At 35.1% G+C, this 21,516-nt stretch overlaps 6 protein-coding genes across 10 annotated transcripts; 5 read left to right on the top strand and 1 right to left on the bottom strand.

The window, feature by feature from the left end:
• The first annotated feature begins 194 nt into the window (after positions 1-194).
• Positions 195-8,503, top strand: LOC106656316 (probable serine/threonine-protein kinase DDB_G0282963). 4 transcript variants are annotated; one of them, XR_001339482.2, is made up of 8 exons: positions 195-898; positions 1,194-1,406; positions 1,547-4,968; positions 5,054-5,790; positions 5,885-6,163; positions 6,236-7,558; positions 7,632-7,813; positions 8,044-8,503. XR_001339482.2 is itself a non-coding variant. In XM_014377226.2 (8 exons), exons 2-7 carry the CDS (start codon positions 1,196-1,198, stop codon positions 7,723-7,725), a joined length of 6,051 nt encoding a protein of 2,016 aa, XP_014232712.1. In that variant the 5' UTR covers positions 195-898; positions 1,194-1,195; the 3' UTR covers positions 7,726-7,770; positions 8,044-8,503. The 4 variants fall into 4 exon arrangements, 3 of the variants coding, with proteins under 3 accessions (XP_014232712.1, XP_023317318.1, XP_014232711.1); XM_014377226.2 differs by having other exon boundaries at positions 1,562-4,968; positions 7,632-7,770; XM_023461550.1 differs by having other exon boundaries at positions 7,632-7,765.
• LOC106656012 (cytochrome c oxidase subunit 6B1-like) lies at positions 8,500-9,319 on the bottom strand. The gene is made up of 2 exons (XM_023461551.1): positions 8,959-9,319; positions 8,500-8,883 (listed from the first exon to the last, which is right to left on the bottom strand). The coding sequence occupies exons 1-2, from the start codon at positions 9,111-9,113 to the stop codon at positions 8,652-8,654; spliced, it is 387 nt and encodes a 128-aa protein (XP_023317319.1). The 5' UTR covers positions 9,114-9,319; the 3' UTR covers positions 8,500-8,651.
• Positions 9,320-9,458: 139 nt separating this feature from the next.
• Positions 9,459-11,310, top strand: LOC106656125 (dolichyl-phosphate beta-glucosyltransferase). Its single transcript, XM_014376811.2, has 5 exons — positions 9,459-9,673; positions 9,828-10,011; positions 10,091-10,287; positions 10,365-10,473; positions 10,534-11,310. Exons 1-5 carry the CDS (start codon positions 9,605-9,607, stop codon positions 10,974-10,976), a joined length of 1,002 nt encoding a protein of 333 aa, XP_014232297.1. The 5' UTR covers positions 9,459-9,604; the 3' UTR covers positions 10,977-11,310.
• A 299-nt stretch (positions 11,311-11,609) lies between these two features.
• On the top strand, positions 11,610-13,897 carry LOC106656091 (programmed cell death protein 6). Of its 2 annotated transcripts, none has more exons than XM_014376755.2 (4): positions 11,610-11,914; positions 12,374-12,480; positions 12,777-13,084; positions 13,167-13,897. In XM_014376755.2, the coding sequence occupies exons 1-4, from the start codon at positions 11,859-11,861 to the stop codon at positions 13,266-13,268; spliced, it is 573 nt and encodes a 190-aa protein (XP_014232241.1). In that variant the 5' UTR covers positions 11,610-11,858; the 3' UTR covers positions 13,269-13,897. The 2 variants fall into 2 exon arrangements, with proteins under 2 accessions (XP_014232241.1, XP_014232243.1); XM_014376757.2 differs by having other exon boundaries at positions 11,614-11,914; positions 12,816-13,084.
• A 339-nt stretch (positions 13,898-14,236) lies between these two features.
• Positions 14,237-15,051, top strand: LOC106656054 (mitochondrial inner membrane protease subunit 2). Its single transcript, XM_014376691.2, has 2 exons — positions 14,237-14,761; positions 14,826-15,051. Exons 1-2 carry the CDS (start codon positions 14,456-14,458, stop codon positions 15,027-15,029), a joined length of 510 nt encoding a protein of 169 aa, XP_014232177.1. The 5' UTR covers positions 14,237-14,455; the 3' UTR covers positions 15,030-15,051.
• LOC106656053 (KICSTOR complex protein ITFG2-like) lies at positions 15,031-19,446 on the top strand. Its single transcript, XM_014376690.2, has 5 exons — positions 15,031-15,198; positions 15,270-15,501; positions 15,566-16,484; positions 18,214-18,448; positions 18,919-19,446. Exons 1-5 carry the CDS (start codon positions 15,052-15,054, stop codon positions 19,255-19,257), a joined length of 1,872 nt encoding a protein of 623 aa, XP_014232176.1. The 5' UTR covers positions 15,031-15,051; the 3' UTR covers positions 19,258-19,446.
• Positions 19,447-21,516: the final 2,070 nt, after the last annotated feature.

Raw genomic sequence — 21,516 nt, 5'->3', positions numbered from 1 at the left:
TAAGTCAAGTCAAAAATTGATCGACCAATCAGAAGCCGTTTTAAAATTTTTCACTTGTAGGTCAATAACTTTAAAAAAAAACATACATAAATCACGTTTTTTAGTTGTACATTATAAGTTAATATTTATTTTATTCAAGTAGATATCATATAAACCGCGAAGTCTATAGTATCACTCTGACGTATCTTTAAAATGCAATCCAATTGAAAAGTGACACCTCATTTCCGCTCGCCTTCAATGAATCTGAACGTCCGTTCGTCACGACATTAGCCGATAAAGCGATGATTAATGCATAAATTCCTTATCGAAACGCAACTACGTCACGCAGTTTTCTTGTGCGGAGCACAGTTCATATTTAGGGAAGTTCGGCGCTTGTTGTTAACGACCACTCTAAGTGGAGCAACTGATGTCTAGTAAATGATACAGAGAAAAAGAGAGAGCACGAGGTCACTGCAAAAACTCGATGCACGCGCTGTAAACGCTCCAGTTGAAAGAAGTAGTACCAGCCAACGCACGCTACAATGTCATCGTTGCGTTTGAGCAACACGCCGCCTAATTAATTTCTGCCTCGTCCGCTGCCTCTATGCTGCTAAATTCTTGTGACAGTCAGTGTATTTGCGCAATTGATAGCAGTCACGAGTTACCAATATGGCCGTAATATTTGTGCGTTTATTATGTGCTCCTCGACCGTCGTTCTAGGCTTTGCACTCGCAAAAAAAACAGGACAAAGGATCTGAAGAGTGTTCTATCGGGTATATTGGGGGGTCTCCGTATCGTGCGAATCCAGACTACGCGTTATTACTCATGGTAAACGCGATCAAACTGAAGACAAGTTGCAAGGACAGAAGAAAGAGAGGATTCTACTTAGATACTTAGCATATAAAGAGTAACTCAGCAGGTAAGTAATGTTATTCGTTCGCTCGTATAACCTACAAAGCACGTATAAATACGTGCAAATGCAGTGGGATGATGAATTTCAGAATAACTTAATCAATAAAAAAGATAAAAACTGAATTAATATTAGATTTGATTTAATCATATTGCATGTTATTGCATACTCTTAAAGTGTTTATTAGTCAGCATTGAAATGATGAGTACATGAAGAATAAATCTATAAAAATTAGTGCACGAGTTACTTAATTACGTTATCATAAATTAAATGCAAGTGTAAAAAGTGATTTGTCTGTGTTCAGGAATGGAATCAAAAAGTGAAAATGTCACTTCTGCACCCAAAAGCAATGGTAACCCTGTTGATGATGAAAAAGAAGAGGGTGAATTATCAATGGATGATGTCAGTTCAGTAGAAGACACACCTATCCAAAGAAACCATTATAATAGATATCAGTCGATATCTAGAAATTTTACCAGGACGATACCAAATCTATCCGATTCGGAGAGTAAACTAAGTAAATAAAAATATTTATTGATTACTTACTTTCCAATATAATTTTTAATGTTTACTTTTTTTTTAATAAATTTATTATTTATAAGTAGTTTAAAATAAACTAAATCAAATTTTTCATTATTTGCTTCTTTGTTGAATAAGAATATTTGTATATAGATGCTGGAAAAGAAAATCAACGTCGTCACTATTACCATCACCATCACCATTACAGAAATCATCGGTCACAATCTCCAGTATATAGAAAAGCTATTAATCCATTTTATAGCACCTTACAAGAGAAAAATATATCTAAAACTATACGCCCGTCTGATGATTTGAAAGAAATATCCAGTGATACTGACATTGATATGACTCTGGTTGGTTTTTCAAAAAAAACTCTTAAAAAGCCAAAACATAAAAAGAAAAAGCATGAACCTGAACCACTCTCACTTTCTGAAAGTGAATTATCAGACTTAGGATCATCAAATTTAGACACAGCATATAGACATAGGAAAAGTTTATCTAAAACGCACAACACATCTAAACCATTAAAAAAAAATATCTCTAAAACTCGAAGTTCAACTAAACATAATCGTTCATCAAAATTGCATAATGGAATAGAAACACCATCACCAATGCAAGTTCCTGAAAATGTGACAAACTTACTTAAAAGAGTCAAGAAACATGATCCGACAAATGACTCCAAGAGCAAGTCAAAGAGCTCTTCTCTAAGAGATAAGCTAAATATTGAAAACAAAAATGAAAGAACTGAAACTACTGAGTGCAGGTACAAGAATAATACAGTTGACAATGCCACTTCATCAATTGAAAAAAATAATTCTGTAAATAATAAAACTCTTTTAGTTGAAAAAGAAAATATCTCTCTTAACATTTGCGAAAAAAAAATAAAACAACAAACAGACTCGCAAATTGAAGAAAGTAATCAAAATAAAACATCAGAACAGGAAACCAACAACTATAATTTTAAAGAAAAAAGTTTTTCTAATAAAGTATTTTCTCATCCTGATGTAGACAAGACTATTAACTCATCACTGAGAGATTTAGACCCGGAGCCACTAGATGCCTCAACTAATGAAGAGCATCAATTACCTAATTTTTGTATTGATGAAAATGATGAAGATATGCATCTACGAATGGAGGCATTAAAATCGGCTATAATGAAAAAACATAACACTCGGGTTCTCAAGGGCAGCAAAAAAAACAAAAAATTAGTTAATGAAAAATTACGAAATATTCCAAGTCCTAATTTTATTGATGATTTTCCATTACTGGTAGAAATGTGTGACCCACATTCTCTTGAAAGTCAACAGCAAAAAGATAGTTACTTTAGCGAGGATATGGAACTTGATTCAGATATGGATCTCTCTGATTTAGAATCTCCATATTCTCCATCAGATGAAATAAACTCAAGTGAACTTAAACCAGTTATTTCTGATGTATCAAGTAATTCAAAAGTAAACTACATTCAAGATTCAAGCAAACATAAAATCTCAAATTTCAATGAGTCTAGACCTTATTCTCCATCTGATTCAACAGTATATGATCCTGAACTACCAGGAGTTCATTTTGAAAACGATCCAGCACCACTATCGTCTCAACCACCACTTCCAGCCCCACCAATTCCGCCTTTTTTGACTTCTCAGACAATGCTTCTTGGTTGCAATGTAGCTAGAAACCCGTTTGTTGAACCTCTTCAATTTTTATCACAGACAGATAAAAATTACGCAAATTCCAACCAGCCATCTAATTTAATGATGTTTACAAATAACTCTCAAACACTCAATTTTTCCAAAAACACAATTCTTACTTCCACTGCTACTGCCTCTAGCAATGTTCCTCTTTTGACTTCATCACTAGGAAATTTACCTCAAATGTCACAGAGTAAACTAATAAACATATCATCTGAAATTATGGATATGGAAACTGATTTGGATGGAAGTCCATTAGTTCCTATGGATGTAAAGAATAGTAATAATTTTGCAGAATGGCAAATTGCAAAAAATTTATCCCAGCCAGTATTTATTTCAGATGAATCTAAATCTGATTCAATTCACGCTCCTGTTTTGTGCAATATAAATCATAATCTAATTCCTGATACAGTACAACGTGCTAGTAATATACAAAGAATACTTGATCCAAAAAAATTACAAGCTAAATTATCACCTGTAACAAATAATGAAGCTTCTTTCAAAAAAGTCGACATGCAATTAGTATCACCTCAACCAGCTGTTATGAGAACCAATTTTGTGCCTATTCAAATTATTCCACCAACAAAACAAAAAGTGGCTAGTTCTACAGCACAAATTTTCAATGATGAGAACACTAATTTAAGAAAACGTAAAGCAGATAATTTGGTTTCTAATCTTCATGAGGATCAGATAAAAAAAATTAAAAATATCGAAACTAAAATTGAAGATGATAAAATTGTGCAAAATAAAGAATCTCTTGATAAAAGTACCAACGATGATGACGAGGAAGAACTTAGGGAATTACTAATTGCAAGCTTGAAAAAAAAGAATAACACTATGTCCGCTTCATGTATCGAAGGAACAGAAAAAAGTGAAAAAATATTTCGTTCTAAAGCTACTAAATCAAAGACAAATGCAACGGTGTTCGAAGGATTATCTCCAACTTCCTTAGAATCCAACTCAGAACCATGTTACACTCGAGAGAAATTGACATCAAGTCCAACAACAGAGAATTTCAAAGAAATTAAAAATAACGTTAAAATTTCGAATGATGCTCGGGAAGCAATCATTTCAGCTTGCAATAGAATTGAACAAAATAATTTAATCATCACATTTAGTGACGAAACCGAAAGTGACTCAGATAACAATGAAAATGCTATGTTAGACAATACATCTGGTAAAACTGATATAGAAAAAAGCGTGGCCGAATTTTTGAAAAGCGCTCGGCAAAAGCACGAAGCAGCAACAGCTGCAAATAATAATGTGTCAGTTCAGAAAGCTCCTGTGAATGCGGATTCGAAGCATGAACCAGCAAAAACAGCTGCTAGTAACAAAAAAATCCCTTCAATCAAAAAAATCCCCACTAATACGAATCCGAATGCAACAAAAAATACACTGACAAATTCCCCAGTACATATAAGATTTTGGCACTCATCTTCTAAAGTTAATATACTTGATCATCTCGGTGATAACGATTCGGAGATCAAACCATCGAATGTATCGACACAGAAGACAACAGTCACAAGTGTTTATTCTAATCCAGCTGATATTGGAAATATTAATTCATTTCCTGAAAAAATAAGTGTACCTGTGGTATCAAAAAATATGAATTTAGCTAAAAATATTGAAAAAGTAGAAAAAAATGTTAATAGTTCAACTAAGAATGTCGAGAAAGTATCCAATAATATTTCTAAACCAACGATTATTTCACAAGTTGAAAGCAAAAATTCCAAACTAAGTACAGTATCATCTGTTTCCACGAAAGTTAGCAAGACACAGACTGTAGCAAATTCAATATCAAAAACTAAGACTTTGATTTCATTAAAAGAAGTTAAGAAGGATCTTACACCACAAGCACTTGTAACTACACCACAGGTGAGATATTTTTCAAAAATTTTGAAAAAAAATTTACTTTTTGAATGAACATTTAAAAAAATTTTGAATTAAAACTAATTTTCAGGTTGTAAAACATTTGCCAGCCTCTAAACAAGAAGAATATAGACGTCTAAAATTAAAGCTAATTGAAATGGAGCGTAAGAAAAAATTAAAAGCTTCTACAGATACCTCGACAAAAAATTCAAGTATTGCTACACCAGCTTCGAGCTCACGAATTTCGACAACTACGACCACTCTTCCCACTACTACAGCTTCTACAATTGTTACAACTCGTGCTGCAGTTACTAATGCAAGTGTAACGAAGTCATCAATAACTACTAATGAAGCTTCAAAACCAACAGTTCCAATTAATAAACAAATTAACAAAACCCCTGGTGAGATAATAACGCGAACTAAGATCGTGCACGTACCGAAACCTGTTAGTCCGCGAGTTGCAAATAACTCTCAAAATATTGCAAGTTGTAATAAACAACCTGACGAAAACACAAAATCAACTGATCCACAAGTGCAAACAAAGGGTACAGTGCAGTGTAAAAAGCTGAAAATACTCACTCGTGAGCAAATAAGTCAAAAAATAACACAAATTCAAAATAAAATAAAAGATAAACAGGTACAAATGGATGATTTAAATGATTCCAAAGCTTGGAACTCGCCTAAAAAAAAGAAAACAGAAAACATCGAATCAAACTTAGATGAATTCAAACAAACTGTTAGTGATGAGGTCCAAAAATTAGCTGTTCTTCCTATTGATAAGCAAAAAAGCATGCTAGCTAAAGCAGAAGAAGACTTAGTTTCAGAAAGGTATAAATAATTAACATAAAAAAATAATTTTATCTATTCAGTTATATTAGCAATTTTATTAATTAAGTCACATAAAAAATTCAATATTTTATAGGCATACTGTACTGGACAAATTAACCGAAATATCAGGTTTCCTTCGCCAGTGGGAAATAGAGCGAGATTTAAAAAGTCTCTATAGTCAAGATGTTAAAAATTTGCGTGAGCAGCTCAGGCTTGCTGAAATGAAAATTGTACAACAGCAAGAGAAAATGAATACATTAAGTCCAAAAATATCTGAATTCCAAACAAAAATTAACACTGGAAGAAAAGAATGTTTCAGACTTTCTAAAATATGCAATAGTATTGGGCACAAGATTGTTGGACCAGAATACAAGTATGCATTAAATTTCATTTTATTCGATTTATCCTACTTCGGTAATTGTATTATAATATTTACTATTTTCAGAGTTCCTACTGCGGCAGCAGAACTGCTAAATAATCGTTTAAGTGAAGTTGTTAAACATACTGTTAGGCTACGTAAAAAAAAGAATAGCAGTGAAACACTACAAACGGGTAATTATACAGAAAAAAGTGTTAAAAAATCGAATAAGTCCATAAACCATAGCTTAAATCGTAAAAATTTAGTTAGCAAAAAAAGTAACAACGTTACCGTTAAGACTGAAGAATCAGAAACGGAATTTATAAAAAATGACGATTCTGGAAATAGTGAAACTGAAAAAATAACGTCAAATAGTGATAAATCAATTTTGAATCGTTCGGAAATTTCAAATTCTAATGCTCTCTGTGAGATTGACTCACAGGCGGAGTCAAGTACATCAGATTTAAAATTAAAAAGAAAAAATATTGCCAAATCTTACGGAAATGCTAAAATTAGAAAGGTTTTAAATTCTAAAATTTTAAACAATTCAGAAAATTCAAATAAATGTTCATCTTCTAACGACGTTACTACAACTTTAAACAATCATTCGGAAATTAATGGTTTGTCCACAATTGAAAACGGTGATCTTTCGGTAATAAAAATTAATACTAATGAAGGCGAAAATATAGCGTCTAGAGAATCGCCACAACAGATATCTAATATAACAGTCGAGTGTTCAAACGCGGTTGAAAAGGTAGACAAAAATATCGAAAGTACAACTGCTAAAGAAACAACAATTATCAGTGCAAAACAAGTAAACGCCGATAATATATCCAATTTAGAGAAGGCAAATGACATTGAAATGAATGAGTGTTCTAGTGATTTCGTTGAAGTTAATAGTAGCTGCAATAACTCTAAGATGAGCCCACATGAAACCAATTCAAGTGCAATAGAATGTTTGGAATCAGAAGAAAATTCAGTTTCTTTATCATCAAACTCAGCCAATGAATTTGTCACAGGGGGACAGGTTGACCTACATTTGCCTAAAGCTGTTGATGCTTTAGAAACTGAAATTGAAACAAATTTGAAAAAGAATTGCACATCATCAAAAGCAAATATTGAAAGTAATGGGGAAAAGTCTGTAGAGATTTCTGATACAGTCATGAATAATTCAGTGGTGGTACCTGACCCGATAGAGTTGATGATTAATAAACCTCAAAGTTGTACTGAGAAGAATGTTGATGTCAGTCTAAGCCAAAAAAATAGTGTGCCTGGACCAAGTACAAAGGCATTGTGTTGTGACGAGTCTTCAAAGTTGCCTATATTCTCTGAAACTGTCAATTCAGTAGGAGAGAAAAAATATGTGTTTCGGCCTTATGAATCGGTCTTAAAACATATAAATTTAACGAGGTCTGTAAATATTTTTTGTCTCTGACAAAAATTATTCAAAATGTATCGATAATGGGCCTTTTGTGTTTATTAGCAATATGGTGAATGGAATCCTGTGTCCCTTCGAGCTCATGGGCACGTGCAACGACGAAGAGTGTCCTAACATTCATCAATCCAGAAAGCAGTGATAAAATTGTTTAAGATGAAGAATGAAGGCGTTATTTTTCCGTAAGGTGGTTCTATCTAATAGATGGGCTATATCATCCTTTGAGCAAGGTCTCCACAAAAGAGACAATAAGTTTACAGATATCATTTTTATTTCTGAATTTTATACTTCCAAGCTTAAACTCACTTGTTTGATATCGGTATCTTATTTACTTCTTTTTTTATAGAAATAATGTAAAAAGAATTCATATCTCGACTTTTTGTCAGCAGATTTTTCTCTGGTACCTTCATTTTCAAGAAGCGCAACTTCTATGAGGTAATTTAATATTTTTTCTTTTCAGATATTTCAAGACGACCCATTCTTTCTATTGTGAAGATTGTTTTGTATAGTTCCAATATTGTTTGTGCTACATCATTGAAGATTGGTAAGTGATCTTCGTAACTCATGCAGGATATAATTTTGCTTTTTTAAGTCAAACTCGAAATTTTGTTTAAAGTTTTTTTCGATAATCCTTGCATTATTTTAATTTTTACTATGTCGGTGGCATTTTTTCTCATATTTTTAAGTTATTGGTATACATAATTTTAAAAAACAATAGCGTATTTTTACCCACTATACTTAAGTAAAAAAATTTGATTAATTATAAGGTAGGAAAGTTTACCTGTGTTATATGTACATAAAAATGTAAAAAAAAGTTGAAGATTTTTATACTCAAGTGGCTGCAGAAGATAATCAACGAGTCCAAATGCGAAGTGTATAAGTGAATATTAATAAAAAAAAGTTTACTAATTTTTTAAAAACTGATGTTGTTTATTCGATAATCCATTAAAAATCCAATTATCCTACATTTTTCCTTTATCAAATCAATACAAAAATGTCAATGAACCAAAGCAAAACAATTTATTTCCAATAATTAACTGACCAGCTCTTCATAACGATCTGCCGATCTCATCCCCGTTTGCCGTACGGGGCATCGGGAAAAACGCCATGCTTGAACCAGGGCATACGCTGCTCCAAGCGGTATTCGTCCCATCGTTCGACCCAAGCCATCGGACAAATAGACGTAAAGACTCGTTTGAACCACTGGCAAGCCTCGGCACCCTCGCCAAGTATGTGCTCGCATTGGTAAAAATCCGAATAGCTCACGTAACAGCGAAGCGTTTGGTTCTGCTGCTGGAATCTGAAGGGACGTAAGGTCTTGTGTTAATCATTTGACAAATTTATCTAAACAATGCGTAAAAACACGAATAAGGACCTCGGATCATTTCCGGGGGTTGAAAATTCAATCGGATCATCTTCTTTTTTTGGTTGACATCTCGGGTCGTCGGGACCTAAATATTCATCCGGATCCTCCACTTTCACCGCGACCTTTTTCAGTAAACCGAATTTTCCTTTCAGTCTTTCGGTCATGGTTTCAATTTTTTATTTTGAAAAGGATTACAATACTGCGTAAACTTTTAGGTTTGTTTTCAATTTCGATAAACATCGCTACTTGTAACTACGACACTGGTATAAATCGACTATTGTATAGGATAGCTTTCAATTTTTATTTGCAAGATTTTAATAATTTAATTTTATAAAAACTTTTTAATTATTAGTATTTATATGAGTCAATTTATTTGTCTTAGAATCGATTTTTTACAATTGAAATAATTCAACAAAAAGTAAATCTTAAGCTGAATCTTTTTCATTGTAATATCGCACCTATACTCTATTAGACACTTGACATCTCTCTACAACAAAGAACTGTATAAATTACCGCTGTTTGCCGTCAGAACTAACTGATAGCATAACATGTTCTGCTTTGTGCGAATATTCGCCACGTTATAGAACAAAATTTAAAGAAAGAATGTCGATAAACTTCTAATCAACGTAAAAAATTCAAACTATATTATCTATTAATGATCATAATGATCCCCGAAGCATTATGGACGTATCTCTTCGTATTTGCAGGGGCATTATTAACTGTAGTAAGTACACCCAAAAGGTTATATTTTTGTTTGCATATGCCTGTCACATATTCAATGTATGATTAAATAATAACAGTTAATTCATATAAAATATATTAATTTACTTTAGAATAATAATAAAAATTGTTTACTAATTACTTAATAAATTTTACAGGCAATAGCTATGGTTTACTTACTGTGCAAGTACACTGAAGCATATCCTAAAGTTCATCGCTATGATGAAGAAAAATATTTTACTAATCCCAATACTGGAAAAAAAGTTGCATTTCCATCAATTGATGAAAACTGGAGTGTTAATATTAGTGTTATTGTGCCTGCTTATAACGAGGAGACCAGATGTGAGCCAAATGCCTATGTATTTTTGTTGCTATTTTCACAAATTAATTGGTATTGTAATAAATTAAACATTTTTTGTAGTACCTCCAATGCTTGATGATTGTCTCAAATATTTAGAGGAAAAATCAAGGTCTGGTGTATCTTATGAAATCATAATAGTTAGTGATGGAAGTACTGATAAGACTGTTGAAGTTGCTGAATCTTATGCTAAAAAATACAATACTATTAGGGTTTTAGCTTTAACAAAGAATCGAGGAAAAGGTGGTGCTGTGAGGTTGGTGAGTATATAAAATTAAAAATTAAAACCAATTAATTTCACATTCAAACAAAACATAAATATACTTTTTGATTTTAGGGTATGCTAAGTGCAAGAGGAAGTGTGATGCTTTTTGCAGATGCTGATGGTGCAACAACATTTAATGACTTGGATAAATTAAATGAGAGTCTAAGGAGTATTTTAGGATGTATGCATTTTTTTCATTCAATGTCATTATAATTTCTAAAATTATTATTTTTATTTTTAGTTGATTACATCAATTCTCCTGGAAAAACTGCTGAATCTCATGCTATTGTTTGTGGATCAAGAGCTCATCTAGAAGAAGAAGAAAAAGCTAAAAGATCTCTTTTCAGATTATTTTTAATGTATGGATTCCACTTTTTAGTATGGTTGCTTTGTGTACGCAGTGTACATGATACACAATGTGGTTTCAAACTTTTGACTCGTGCTTCAGCAAGACTTGTGTTCGCAGCATTACACGTCGAACGCTGGGCTTTTGATGTTGAAATGCTCTACATAGCAGAAGTTCTAAATTTGCCTATCACTGAAGTTGCTGTTGAATGGCAAGAAATAGATGGAAGTAAAATTGTACCTGTCTGGAGCTGGTTGCAAATGGGTAGAGATCTGGGTTTGATATCTCTAAGGTACAAATTAGGAGCTTGGAAGATAGCTAAACCAAAAGTCAATTGAAAAAAAAAACAAGATTTCTTCTAAAAGTCAAGAACCTTAGATGACTCTTTTATGAAAATAATGAGCTGAAAACCCCAGATGAAAAACCCAATTCCCCAGTTCTGTAAAGAGTCAACTTCAGTGTCAGAAGTTGTGGATTTTGATGAATTTAGATTGTGCTATGAGTGTTGTATGCATTTTTATAAATTATATTTATAATATTTGTAATGTTGTTTACAATAGCTAATTTTTCAGAGAAAAATTATGAAGTTGTGTGTACTATGTACAATCATTTGACAATATATTTTGTATTATATTTTTCAATCATAAAATGTTTCCCTTTATACATTTTTATAAAAAGCTCAAAATTTATATAAATTCAATATACATTTACGAGCGTTACATTTCATAAAATAAACAAATTTTATCTATGAATTAATTACAAAATAAAAAATCTCAGTTTCGACTACTTCGCGTTATTAATAGGAGCAGTAACGGAATTCCATTATCCCCAAGCTAAAAGTTTTTTAGATATCGAAATTTATGAGTACACTTCAGCAAACAATCGAAATCAAAAAACCACGTGACCGCAAACGTCACACTTACGATGCGAAATTGTGATAGAGGCCTACTGGCTACTACCCGCGAGTAATTACCCAAAGTTTCGTCATCAATCGGTAACACAAATACTAATATAGCTATATATGCTATATATGTTTACGTGAGCTACCGTTGTCAGTGTGTCGTCAGTATTCGCAGTTCTTGATAAACCTCATACGCTTACTTAGTCAGTTCAGTACTTCTGCGCCCGGTGTTGCAAACGTACATTCACGCACACGCCTTCGCTAATTTTTCTCTAAAAACTTTTTACAGTTTACGTTAAAAACTTTATTAAACGTCAACATGGCCTACGCTGCACAAGTACCTAGCCGTGACTTCCTCTGGGATGTTTTCAGAAGGTAAATTTTGCATATTTTTCAAAAATGGCGAATTTCTTAAGATCAGCACTTCGCGTACCTGACGTGGCTTCTAGATGCACACTACAATCTATTTATTGCTCATATGATTCATGAACAGTTATCAAACTGTCAATTGATTGTTTTATCATCGAAATCGTCACTCGGCTATTTGCGCAACTTTTCAAATGGAATCTGTATTTCTTATCAACTGCATGGCATGAACACCTAAATTTCAATTTGAGGGCATGAACCTATATGTTTTTAATTTATATATTCTTTCAGCTACTTAATTTTATTAAACTGCCCTTGTGTACCAGCTGTACTTTAAACTCACTAAAATTATTCAATATCTGCTTCAATGATAAATTTTGAACATTTATTCAAGGAAATCATAGATGACAGTTTTTTAGACAAGAAACAAATCATTAATATTTTTCTAAAATTTAATATTTATTTCAGAGTCGATAAAGATAATTCTGGACAAATTTCTTCTGATGAATTGCAAGCAGCTTTGTCAAATGGCACATGGACACCTTTCAATCCAGAAACTGTTCGTCTTATGATTGGTATGTTAACCTTTTTTGAAATTGTATTTCAATGTGTGATTTTTGGAAACTTAGCTTTTTCCCCATAGAACATTGCAAAAAGACCATCTTTTTTGGTTTTCATAAAAAATTCTCATGCTTTTTTTTTATTGTTCTTTGTTACACTGCATATATTTCACACGACATTCATTTTCTTATTAGCTTTTTGATGCTTGTGATTAATAAAATTTCCTTTAGTAGTTCAGTCTACTCATTTGCATGAAAAGTGAAATATATTATGTGTTCAAATGGGCTTTTGCTTAATTCTATTGAAACAGGTATGTTTGACAATGACAAACCCAATCAAAACTCTTCAGGTATGTTCGATAAAAAGGGCAGTGGAACTGTAAACTTTGAAGAATTTGGTGCCCTTTGGAAGTACGTAACTGACTGGCAGAATTGCTTCAGATCTTTTGACAGAGATAATAGTGGCAACATTGACAAAAATGAACTTAAAACAGCGTTGACCAACTTTGGATATAGATTATCAGAACCAATTATAGATACTCTTATGCGAAAATATGATAGAGCTGGTCGAGGAACAATATATTTTGATGATTTCATTCAATTGTGTGTTGTTTTGCACGTGAGTTACTTTGAATGTAATTTTTATACAAAAATGTTATGTTCATTTTTCATATTTTACTTATTAATGAATCTGCTTTCAGACTTTGACTTCTGCCTTCAGACAATTTGATACAGACATGGATGGAGTTATAACAATCCACTATGAACAATTTTTAGGAATGGTTTTTAACTTGAAAGTATAAATACTTTAAAAAGAAATATTTCTCTACATTCAACTTCCAAATCTACTTGATGTCAATAATCAAGCTTGTTCTCACATTCTCTTGATGAAAATATCGACTTTTTTGGGAATTCTTTTTCATTCAAGCCAAAAGGTTGCCAAATAGTTCTCACAGAGCATCAATTGATTGACATGGAACATTAATTATGTTCTTTTAAGTTACCTATTAAATACAGTGATATAAATAAAAAGTGTACTAGATAAACAACAATTTAATTGTTGCTGTTAAATGAAAAGGGAAAAAAAATTAATAACATTCCTACACAATACCATGCTTTTTAAATTGTTTGGATATAAAAGAACTTATATTGATCAAACTTTAAACTCTAATCATATTCATATTATAATTAAATTTATCAAAGAACAAAAGTTAGATTATATCAATGTTAAAAATGAAAGTAATAGTTTATTTTTTTGTACAATACAAATTTCACTGCTTCAAAGTTTTTATGTATTGAATCTTCGTCAAGTTTGTAAATTTATAAGTATTTTTCTATTCTCAATGACTATCCTTCCAAGAAATGTTTCTATGCATAAAAAAGTATTGATGTTAATAAAATAAAAATATGTACCAAAAGTTGATAACTTTAATATTTAAAATCTCGATCTTTATAAATATTTAATAATTTTTTAACAATTGTAACAATTAAAACATTAAAACACACTATTGACGACTATTTTATCGTTACTTTATTAATTTTTTCCCGCTTTTCCCAAATTTTCAAATAAAATAGAATGTTTTCCGTGATTCTTATTATTTAATTTGGTATAGTGGAAAATTCAAATGAATAAAATTCAGTTTAAAAAATTTAATTTTAGCTCAAATTTTTAAATATTATCTTGTCTGTAATGGCGTTTTGAAAGTTGAAACTCACGCAGATACGTTAGTATCGGTCAATCACGTGACCATACCGTGAGTTGCAACAGAAGTCACCTCGTTGCAGCATCGTGTACGCACTTCGCACTGTTCATTGTCAGACTGTCATTCTTCACGTGTAAATATAAGTGTTTGGCTTGCTTAAAATTTTTAGTGAAACATCAATAGTTAACCCATATGCCCTCGTTATTAATGCTCAATTCCCTTGGCGTGAAACCCTTCAAAAACAATTATTTTCTTCGTGAACTTTCATTGTCAACTCGTCTAAATTAATGGGATTCACGTCAACAATTCGCAGTGCATTTATAGGTTTACCAATTGGCTTTTTGTTCTTCAGTCAAGTTGGTTACGTTGCACGGGTCGAGGGTGTCTCAATGCAACCGGCCTTGAATCCCGACATTCAACAAGAAGATTATGTGTTCTTAAATCGTTGGGTAGTTCGAGATAAAAATATAAAACGCGGAGATATTGTGACGTTTAAATCACCTAAGTATCCGCACCAAAAACTCATAAAACGCGTTATCGGTCTTTCTGGTGATGTTATCCATACCCTTGGTTACAGAAAAAACGTACTTGAGGTTTGTAAAGCTGCAAAAGTTACAAAAGTCCAGAAACATTTTTTAAAGAACTTAATTTTTTTAGATACCAGAAAGTCAATGCTGGGTTGAAGGTGATCATACTGGACATTCTATGGACTCCAATACTTTTGGACCAATACCACTTGATAACATAACTGCCAAAGCTACGTTTATTGTGTGGCCACCGGGTAGATGGCAAAACTTAGATAACAATTACGTGCCTGATAACCGCTTACCATTAAATGAAATACACGTTATAGCAGCATAGTTAAATATATTTTCTTACAATCATGAGAGCTGTGTGTTTTGTAAAACGCCTGCAGTTTGATGTACCTGGAACTGTTTCCAGGCACAGCTTAGCTATGGGCGATGTAGATAATGATGGAAATAATGAATTAGCGGTTGGAACTGCTGAAGGAGAACTTTATATTTTCAAGGTTCTTATAGTTTGATATATAAAGCGAATGATAACAAATTTCATAAAATATTTATTTAAAATTATATCTAGGGTCAAATTCTATGGCAAAAAATTACTGGCCTTGGCATGATTACAAGTATTGTCATTGGTGATATATTTAATCATGGAAAAAATGCTTTAATTGTAATCAGTGGAGATGGTTGGGTGCATATATATTATTTCTCTCAATCAGTTAGACCTAATTGGAATACTCTACAATTTAAGGCTGCTGATTCTGAAAACCATGATACAGTTGATCAAAATGCTTCAAAATTGAAAACAGGTATTTATTGATCAATTTTCGGTCCAATCTTTTATCATTCAATAAAATCTCATTTTATTTTCAGATAATGGAGCATTTAACAACAACGTAGATCAATCAAATTTAGAAGTCAAAATTGGTCCCACAAAAACTGATGATACAGCTCCAAAGATGGAATGTGTTCATGTACAAAGAATTCCTACAAATACAAAAGTAGCTTTAATAGCAGATGTTGATAAAGATGGTGCTAATGAACTGATTATTGGTTTGACAGATCGGGTGGTAAGGTCATACAGATGGTCAAACAATTTAGAACTTGGGAGTGGAAAACTTATGGGCTTGAATAAATGGGAATGTGCTAATCAAATAGGAACAGTAACTTTGCAAGATAGTGCTGATGGTACCCCTACACTGTTGGTTGCTCAACCAGGAGGGACTTTCATGAGAATAAAGTGCAATTATGGAAACTGTGAATTGGAAGATGATTCTTCAGAAAATAATACAGAGTCAAGTACCAGCAATGTGGACTATCAAACACTTGGAATATCAAGAATGAGAAATCCTAATATATCTACTGAAATTGTGGGTAATTTGAAACCCAAAGATAACAAAAAAATTAAACCCATATACATAGCTGCAAATACTCATGTACATAAATCTAATTTTGAAGAGGAACCTGTAAGTGAACGTATTTCCTCTCATAACTTAGATGAAAAAGAACCTGTGGGCGTTGATTCAGTCGATGGGAATTTAATAGGAGGAAACATAGTTCTAGGCGAATTTAAACCCCCTAAAAATGATTTAATTTATCCGACTTCACCTGTCAAATATGCAGAAGATAATTTATTCAAAAAAATGGAAGATTTAAAAATAAAAGACGTAACTACAGATAATTTAGAAAATAGTTTGAACGAAGAAAGCCAACTTTGGTCAAATTCAAAATCATATGCTATAGCAACTTTAGATGGAACAATAATGCTGGTTCAGGATGAAGTCATTCTATGGTTGGTACTATTTCCAATTATTTTCTGTATAGTTCCCCTAATCTTATGCAAAAAAATTTCATGATCACTTAGTTTCTGGTTGAAATTTTCTAAACATGCTACAAATGATCATTTTAATTTTGTATTGCGGGTAAATATCATGCAAGTTTAATTTACTAAAAGATTAATAGATGACGCTAGTTACTCGTCCAAGTCGAAGTAAGTTCTTTCAAGTAGAAATTCGAACAGTGTGTCTTCTCAAAAATCTCTTGACTAAAATATAACATTTTGCAATTCAATTTTTTTTTCAAATAAAGTAATATCGAATTTAAAAGATATCAATAAAAATGTTTGTGACGTAAAAATCATTGTAAAAATATGGCTTAACGAATATTTTTCCGTGAGAAATGAATAATTTCTCTTTCAAATTTTGTCGTTAAAATTCATCAATAAAAAAAAAGAAGAAAATAACTAAAACGGGATGATTTTAAATGAGTTAAATGATTTCGTAAAAAGTCGAGTTACTCGAGCCGCATCACCCTGCGGATTCTGCAAACAATATAAAGGGCCATAAACGATAGGGAGTGATTCGTCAATCATTTCGTGCTTCGTGGCAGCTCCTTCTCGATTACACGAATAATAACTTTTTGCTCGTAAGGGGTTCATGAAACGTATATATCATCATCGAAAAAATCTGTGTGCGATTACATCGCGCGAGAATCGTTCGGGGAAAAAAAATAATTCAAGTCCGGTACGCGGCGGTGAATATTAGGTGTGCTCGTGTATTGACTTGGGCTATATAAGAACGCACGGGAGAAAAGAGAGGAAGACCCCCTGAGGTGTCAACACACGCACACACACAAACGCATATTCGCGCGCTACGTTTACCAAGGCGGGCGATCTGCCTCGCACGTTCCCGAATTCGCATAATATTTTAATATCTACTTCTCGTCCGAGGCCGAATTCCAATGGTCCAAGCGAGCGAGCGAGCGTAAAAAAAAACGAGAAGAAGAATCGGCAGAAGGAGACTGCTTGTCAATTTTGGAAGTAGCTGTATACATTCAAAATACATATATATGAACTTTTATACGTGTATAATATATACGCGTGTGCGGGATTCCATTCGAAAAGTCAGACTGCGTGGCGGTTCCTCGAGACGCGAGGACGCGATAATATCTCCTCTCGCGATATTCATCCTTTTGGGAGTCGCTCGCTTAGAGCTGCTCCGTGCCATCTTCTCCGCGCGCGATGGAGAAATCAAGCGACGAGTTGTATATATTATAAATTCGCGCTTGTAAATTTGTGCGTGTGTATCGAGTGTCACACCTACTCGCGAATACGTATATTATATTATGTATAATGTATAATATAATTTCCAAAGCGATACGGAGAAATGACTTTTAACCGGTATATTATTTTTTTCCCCGATCTTCGTCCATTATATGTCAATGATTTTCGAATGCTCGTCTTGTCTACCATTTTTGATTTTTCAATTCTCTGACACCTTACAAACATGTTGTGCAGGCATTATTAACATTTACATCAAGCCGGACTTCTCTTCGCCGGAAGCTCGATATATTTTGTCGAAAAATTAATCCACGCTCATTAAGTTCGCGGGTCTTTCATCGAAATTCGCCCGATGCCATATGCGGGATCATCGAACGGATCGAGTCCGCGCGCTTTTATGTACTCATCATCGCGATCGCATAATGTTTCATCGACGCTGACCCGAAAATGTTTTATTGCGCAGGTCGATGCAAGTGGACCACAACATCTCGGCGCTCTATCCGCTGGACGTGACGGGCGACGGGGCCGACGAGATCATAGCCTGCACCTGGGACGGCCAGACCTACATCCTCGACCAGGAGCGCAACAGCGTGAGGTTCCAGTTCGAGGAGCCGGTCCGCGCATTCTGCGCCGGCAGCTACAGTCGCGAGCCCGGCACCAACACTCCGTGCCTCGTTTACAACAATTTTTACAACAAGGTATAAACAAAACAGAAAGAATGAAAGAGGGAAAAAAAGAAAGAAGAGAAGAAATGACAGTCGTGTCCACCTGCCTCGCGGAATGCACAAGAGTCAGCCAGCCAACGTGTACGATTGCGGCTCGATTAAATCAAGAGAAAGAGCGAGCATAGAAATGCCTCGAATGCGATGATAATATCGTGCAATCCGCGAGGCAAATTGGCATTGAGTGACGTTTTCTTCGCTGCATACGTTTAAATACTCAGCTCGAGCGCTGATTTTTGTAACGAGCGAGCGAGAAAGAGAGGGACACTTTTTTGAAGCGTTATGGCAAGTGCAAAAATATGTCGCGCGTCTCTCTCTCTCTCTCTCTCTCTCGTTCGCTCGTTGCTCCCATCTGCATTCTCTCTTTCTTTCTGCCTTCTCCTTTCGCTCAACGAGTATCCTGCGTATGTATATAAACATGTGTGCGTGTGTTTGTGTCGTTGCAGATAATCCTGTACTACGACGTAAGTCTTCCAAGTATGGTAGTGACCGCGCTTAATCCTGAAGAGTCACTGAGCAAGCGGCAGTGCGACCAACTGAAGGATATTTTGAGCCCCGCTGCCAATGTCACAGGCGACGGCGGCGACGACGACGACAACGACAACGACGGCAACGGCAACAGCAACGGCGGCGCTCAGCGCGACGCTCAGCTCAGATACTTGACTGACTGGCTGCTCTACGGCTGCATGCATCAAGAGCCCGATGCATCTGAATCCAGTGCATCATCCACCAACGAAGGCGGTGACGGCGACGGCGGAGACGTCGACAACGACCACGATGATTAGCGGCGCGGATAACGCGCGTAGCATAATATGCAAGCGTGTGCGGCGCGTCCCGAGTTATATCCATCGTTTTTATAGCTAAAATACGTATACTGTATAGGATTTTTTTTAACACCGGCTACGAGACGCGAATAATATATGCATGTACGTAAACACGCACACACCACGACGTAATACACTATGCATCCGAGTGTGTGGGTATGTAACAAAATATATAAATGTTGTACATATATCATAAAAAATATAAGTAAGCCTCGTTTTATTGCTAAATACCGTCACCTGTCCGTACAATCGCCTCTCTTCCGCCTCGTCGTTTTGTCTTTCACTAGCGCGCGCGGCTCGTATTTTTTTTCACCTGTGTCAACCTTTTCGAAATCGCTCCTCTTTCCCTGTCGTCCCTCGGGATCTCTCGATGTACAGGTACACGCGCGTACGCGACTAATTATGCTATCTCCGAGACGAGATTAAGCGTAAAAACGATTAGAGGCCTGCCTACACGTATGACAGAGCAGGCAGTGGCCGCGTTCAAAAAGGTGTCCGTCGAAGACGCGCGTCTAATTGGACATTTCCGGCTTTTGATTGGGAAATCGCGAGAGGCACGTTAATACACAAAGTGAGCGAGAGCCGTTCGCGGAAGAAGACGAGAGAAGCGCGCGCTGATTTTATCATTTTTTTTATTTCTTATTTTGACACGAGGATATCGGGTAACCGACGTCTCAAACGTCACTCGCCCGCAATAAATCCAGCGCGAATCATCGCCATTATGTATATTTTTTTCCAATATGTTTATTAATTTATATGACACATAATTATCATTTAAATTGTTTGCACTTTTCGTGTGTTCACTCGCACTCTCATCGCACAAATAGTCTCGATCGTACATTCAGACATACATACACACGCACATACGTATTATCGTTGTAGCTCACGCATTTTGGGCATAAAAAAAAGAGGAGAAAAAAAATGAATTTCGATAAAGACAAAAAGGAGGTAAAATGCGCTCGCCATTAACCACGCAACATTCGTATTATTTTTGTTCTCTAATATAAATCGTTATATGCAGTACGTATGTTACATCGCTATTTATGCATCGATGAGAAGCTTTTAATAAATCGAATCGTTTCGTCGCACGATCCGTACACACACGCACATAATACATTTTCGTTTTTCGAGTTTTGGTTTCGGCAATCGCACACGCGCGCGCGCGTATACAAATTTTAATTTTGTTGTTGTAACTTTTTTTATACTTTGCTACGCGTCGCTGCACAACAACGGCAGCGGGCCCATCCATTCGTCCATCCAGCGATACAAACGTATATGTATGCATAATACACGCACTCTCTCACACACCCGATCGATACACATGTATGTATATATTTTATTTTGCCCTCGTCGTACAGTGGCTTTTATATTACGCACGTAATACATCGGCCATCGACGATTCTCTCTCCTCCGTGTCGGCAGTCCGAAAAACCGAGTTCACATATCTTTTCATGCTCGCACGCATACACACATTAACAATTGTTATATTATCAACGTCGTCGTGCTCGATATATAACATACACACATACGTACATACAAACACGATGGGCTATGTGTATAAAGGGAAGGGCCTCCATCGTAGGATGGGTTTGTTTTCCTAGCACTTGTAGGCGAAAGTCTCTCTGCGCGCGGCTTTCTTTCTCCGTCGCAGCATAGCGGCAGTATTAGCACAACGAGCGACAGACCGACAAAGTCCTCGTGAATACAATCGCGGCGACCCCCCGACTATCGCCGTCTTCTTGGGTCGTCGAGTGGCCGAGAGGATGACCCAGTTGCACCCCTCGGCGCGCCAGCGAGACACGGCTGAAAGTCGAGAATTTTTCGTTCCGTCTCAATTCTTCCCTTCGCCGGCGGCGGTGGTGACGTTTCGCAAGCTTCGCGCGTCGAGACAAACGTACGTGTGTCGGGTCGATATATCGAGCTTTTGCGCGTTCGCGAGTGAGTGTCGTTTTTCGTCCGCGCGACACACAATACGTAGATGATTTCGCGGAAAAAAAACCTTCGTTGTCGCTGTAGTTGTCGAGCTGTACGACACAATCGCAGCACAGGGAGACCCTCGCGCGACGTGCGCGCGATTTTTTCGCTACAATTCTTATCCGCACGGAGAAAAAGAATGTGATATGCTTTCTGATCGAGTATATCTCTTTATACTGCACCGACACTGACATTAAGTGGCTATGCAAAATCGTCCGAAAATAACGTGTATAAAAAAAATCAATG

The sequence above is a fragment of the Trichogramma pretiosum genome, unplaced genomic scaffold, assembly GCF_000599845.2.
Source record: "Trichogramma pretiosum strain Unisexual culture from Peru unplaced genomic scaffold, Tpre_2.0 scaffold4, whole genome shotgun sequence".
Classification (NCBI taxonomy): Eukaryota; Metazoa; Arthropoda; class Insecta; order Hymenoptera; family Trichogrammatidae; genus Trichogramma; species Trichogramma pretiosum.
Note: the sequence above shows the minus strand (reverse complement) of the source record. Positions and strands in the feature narration are given on the sequence as shown.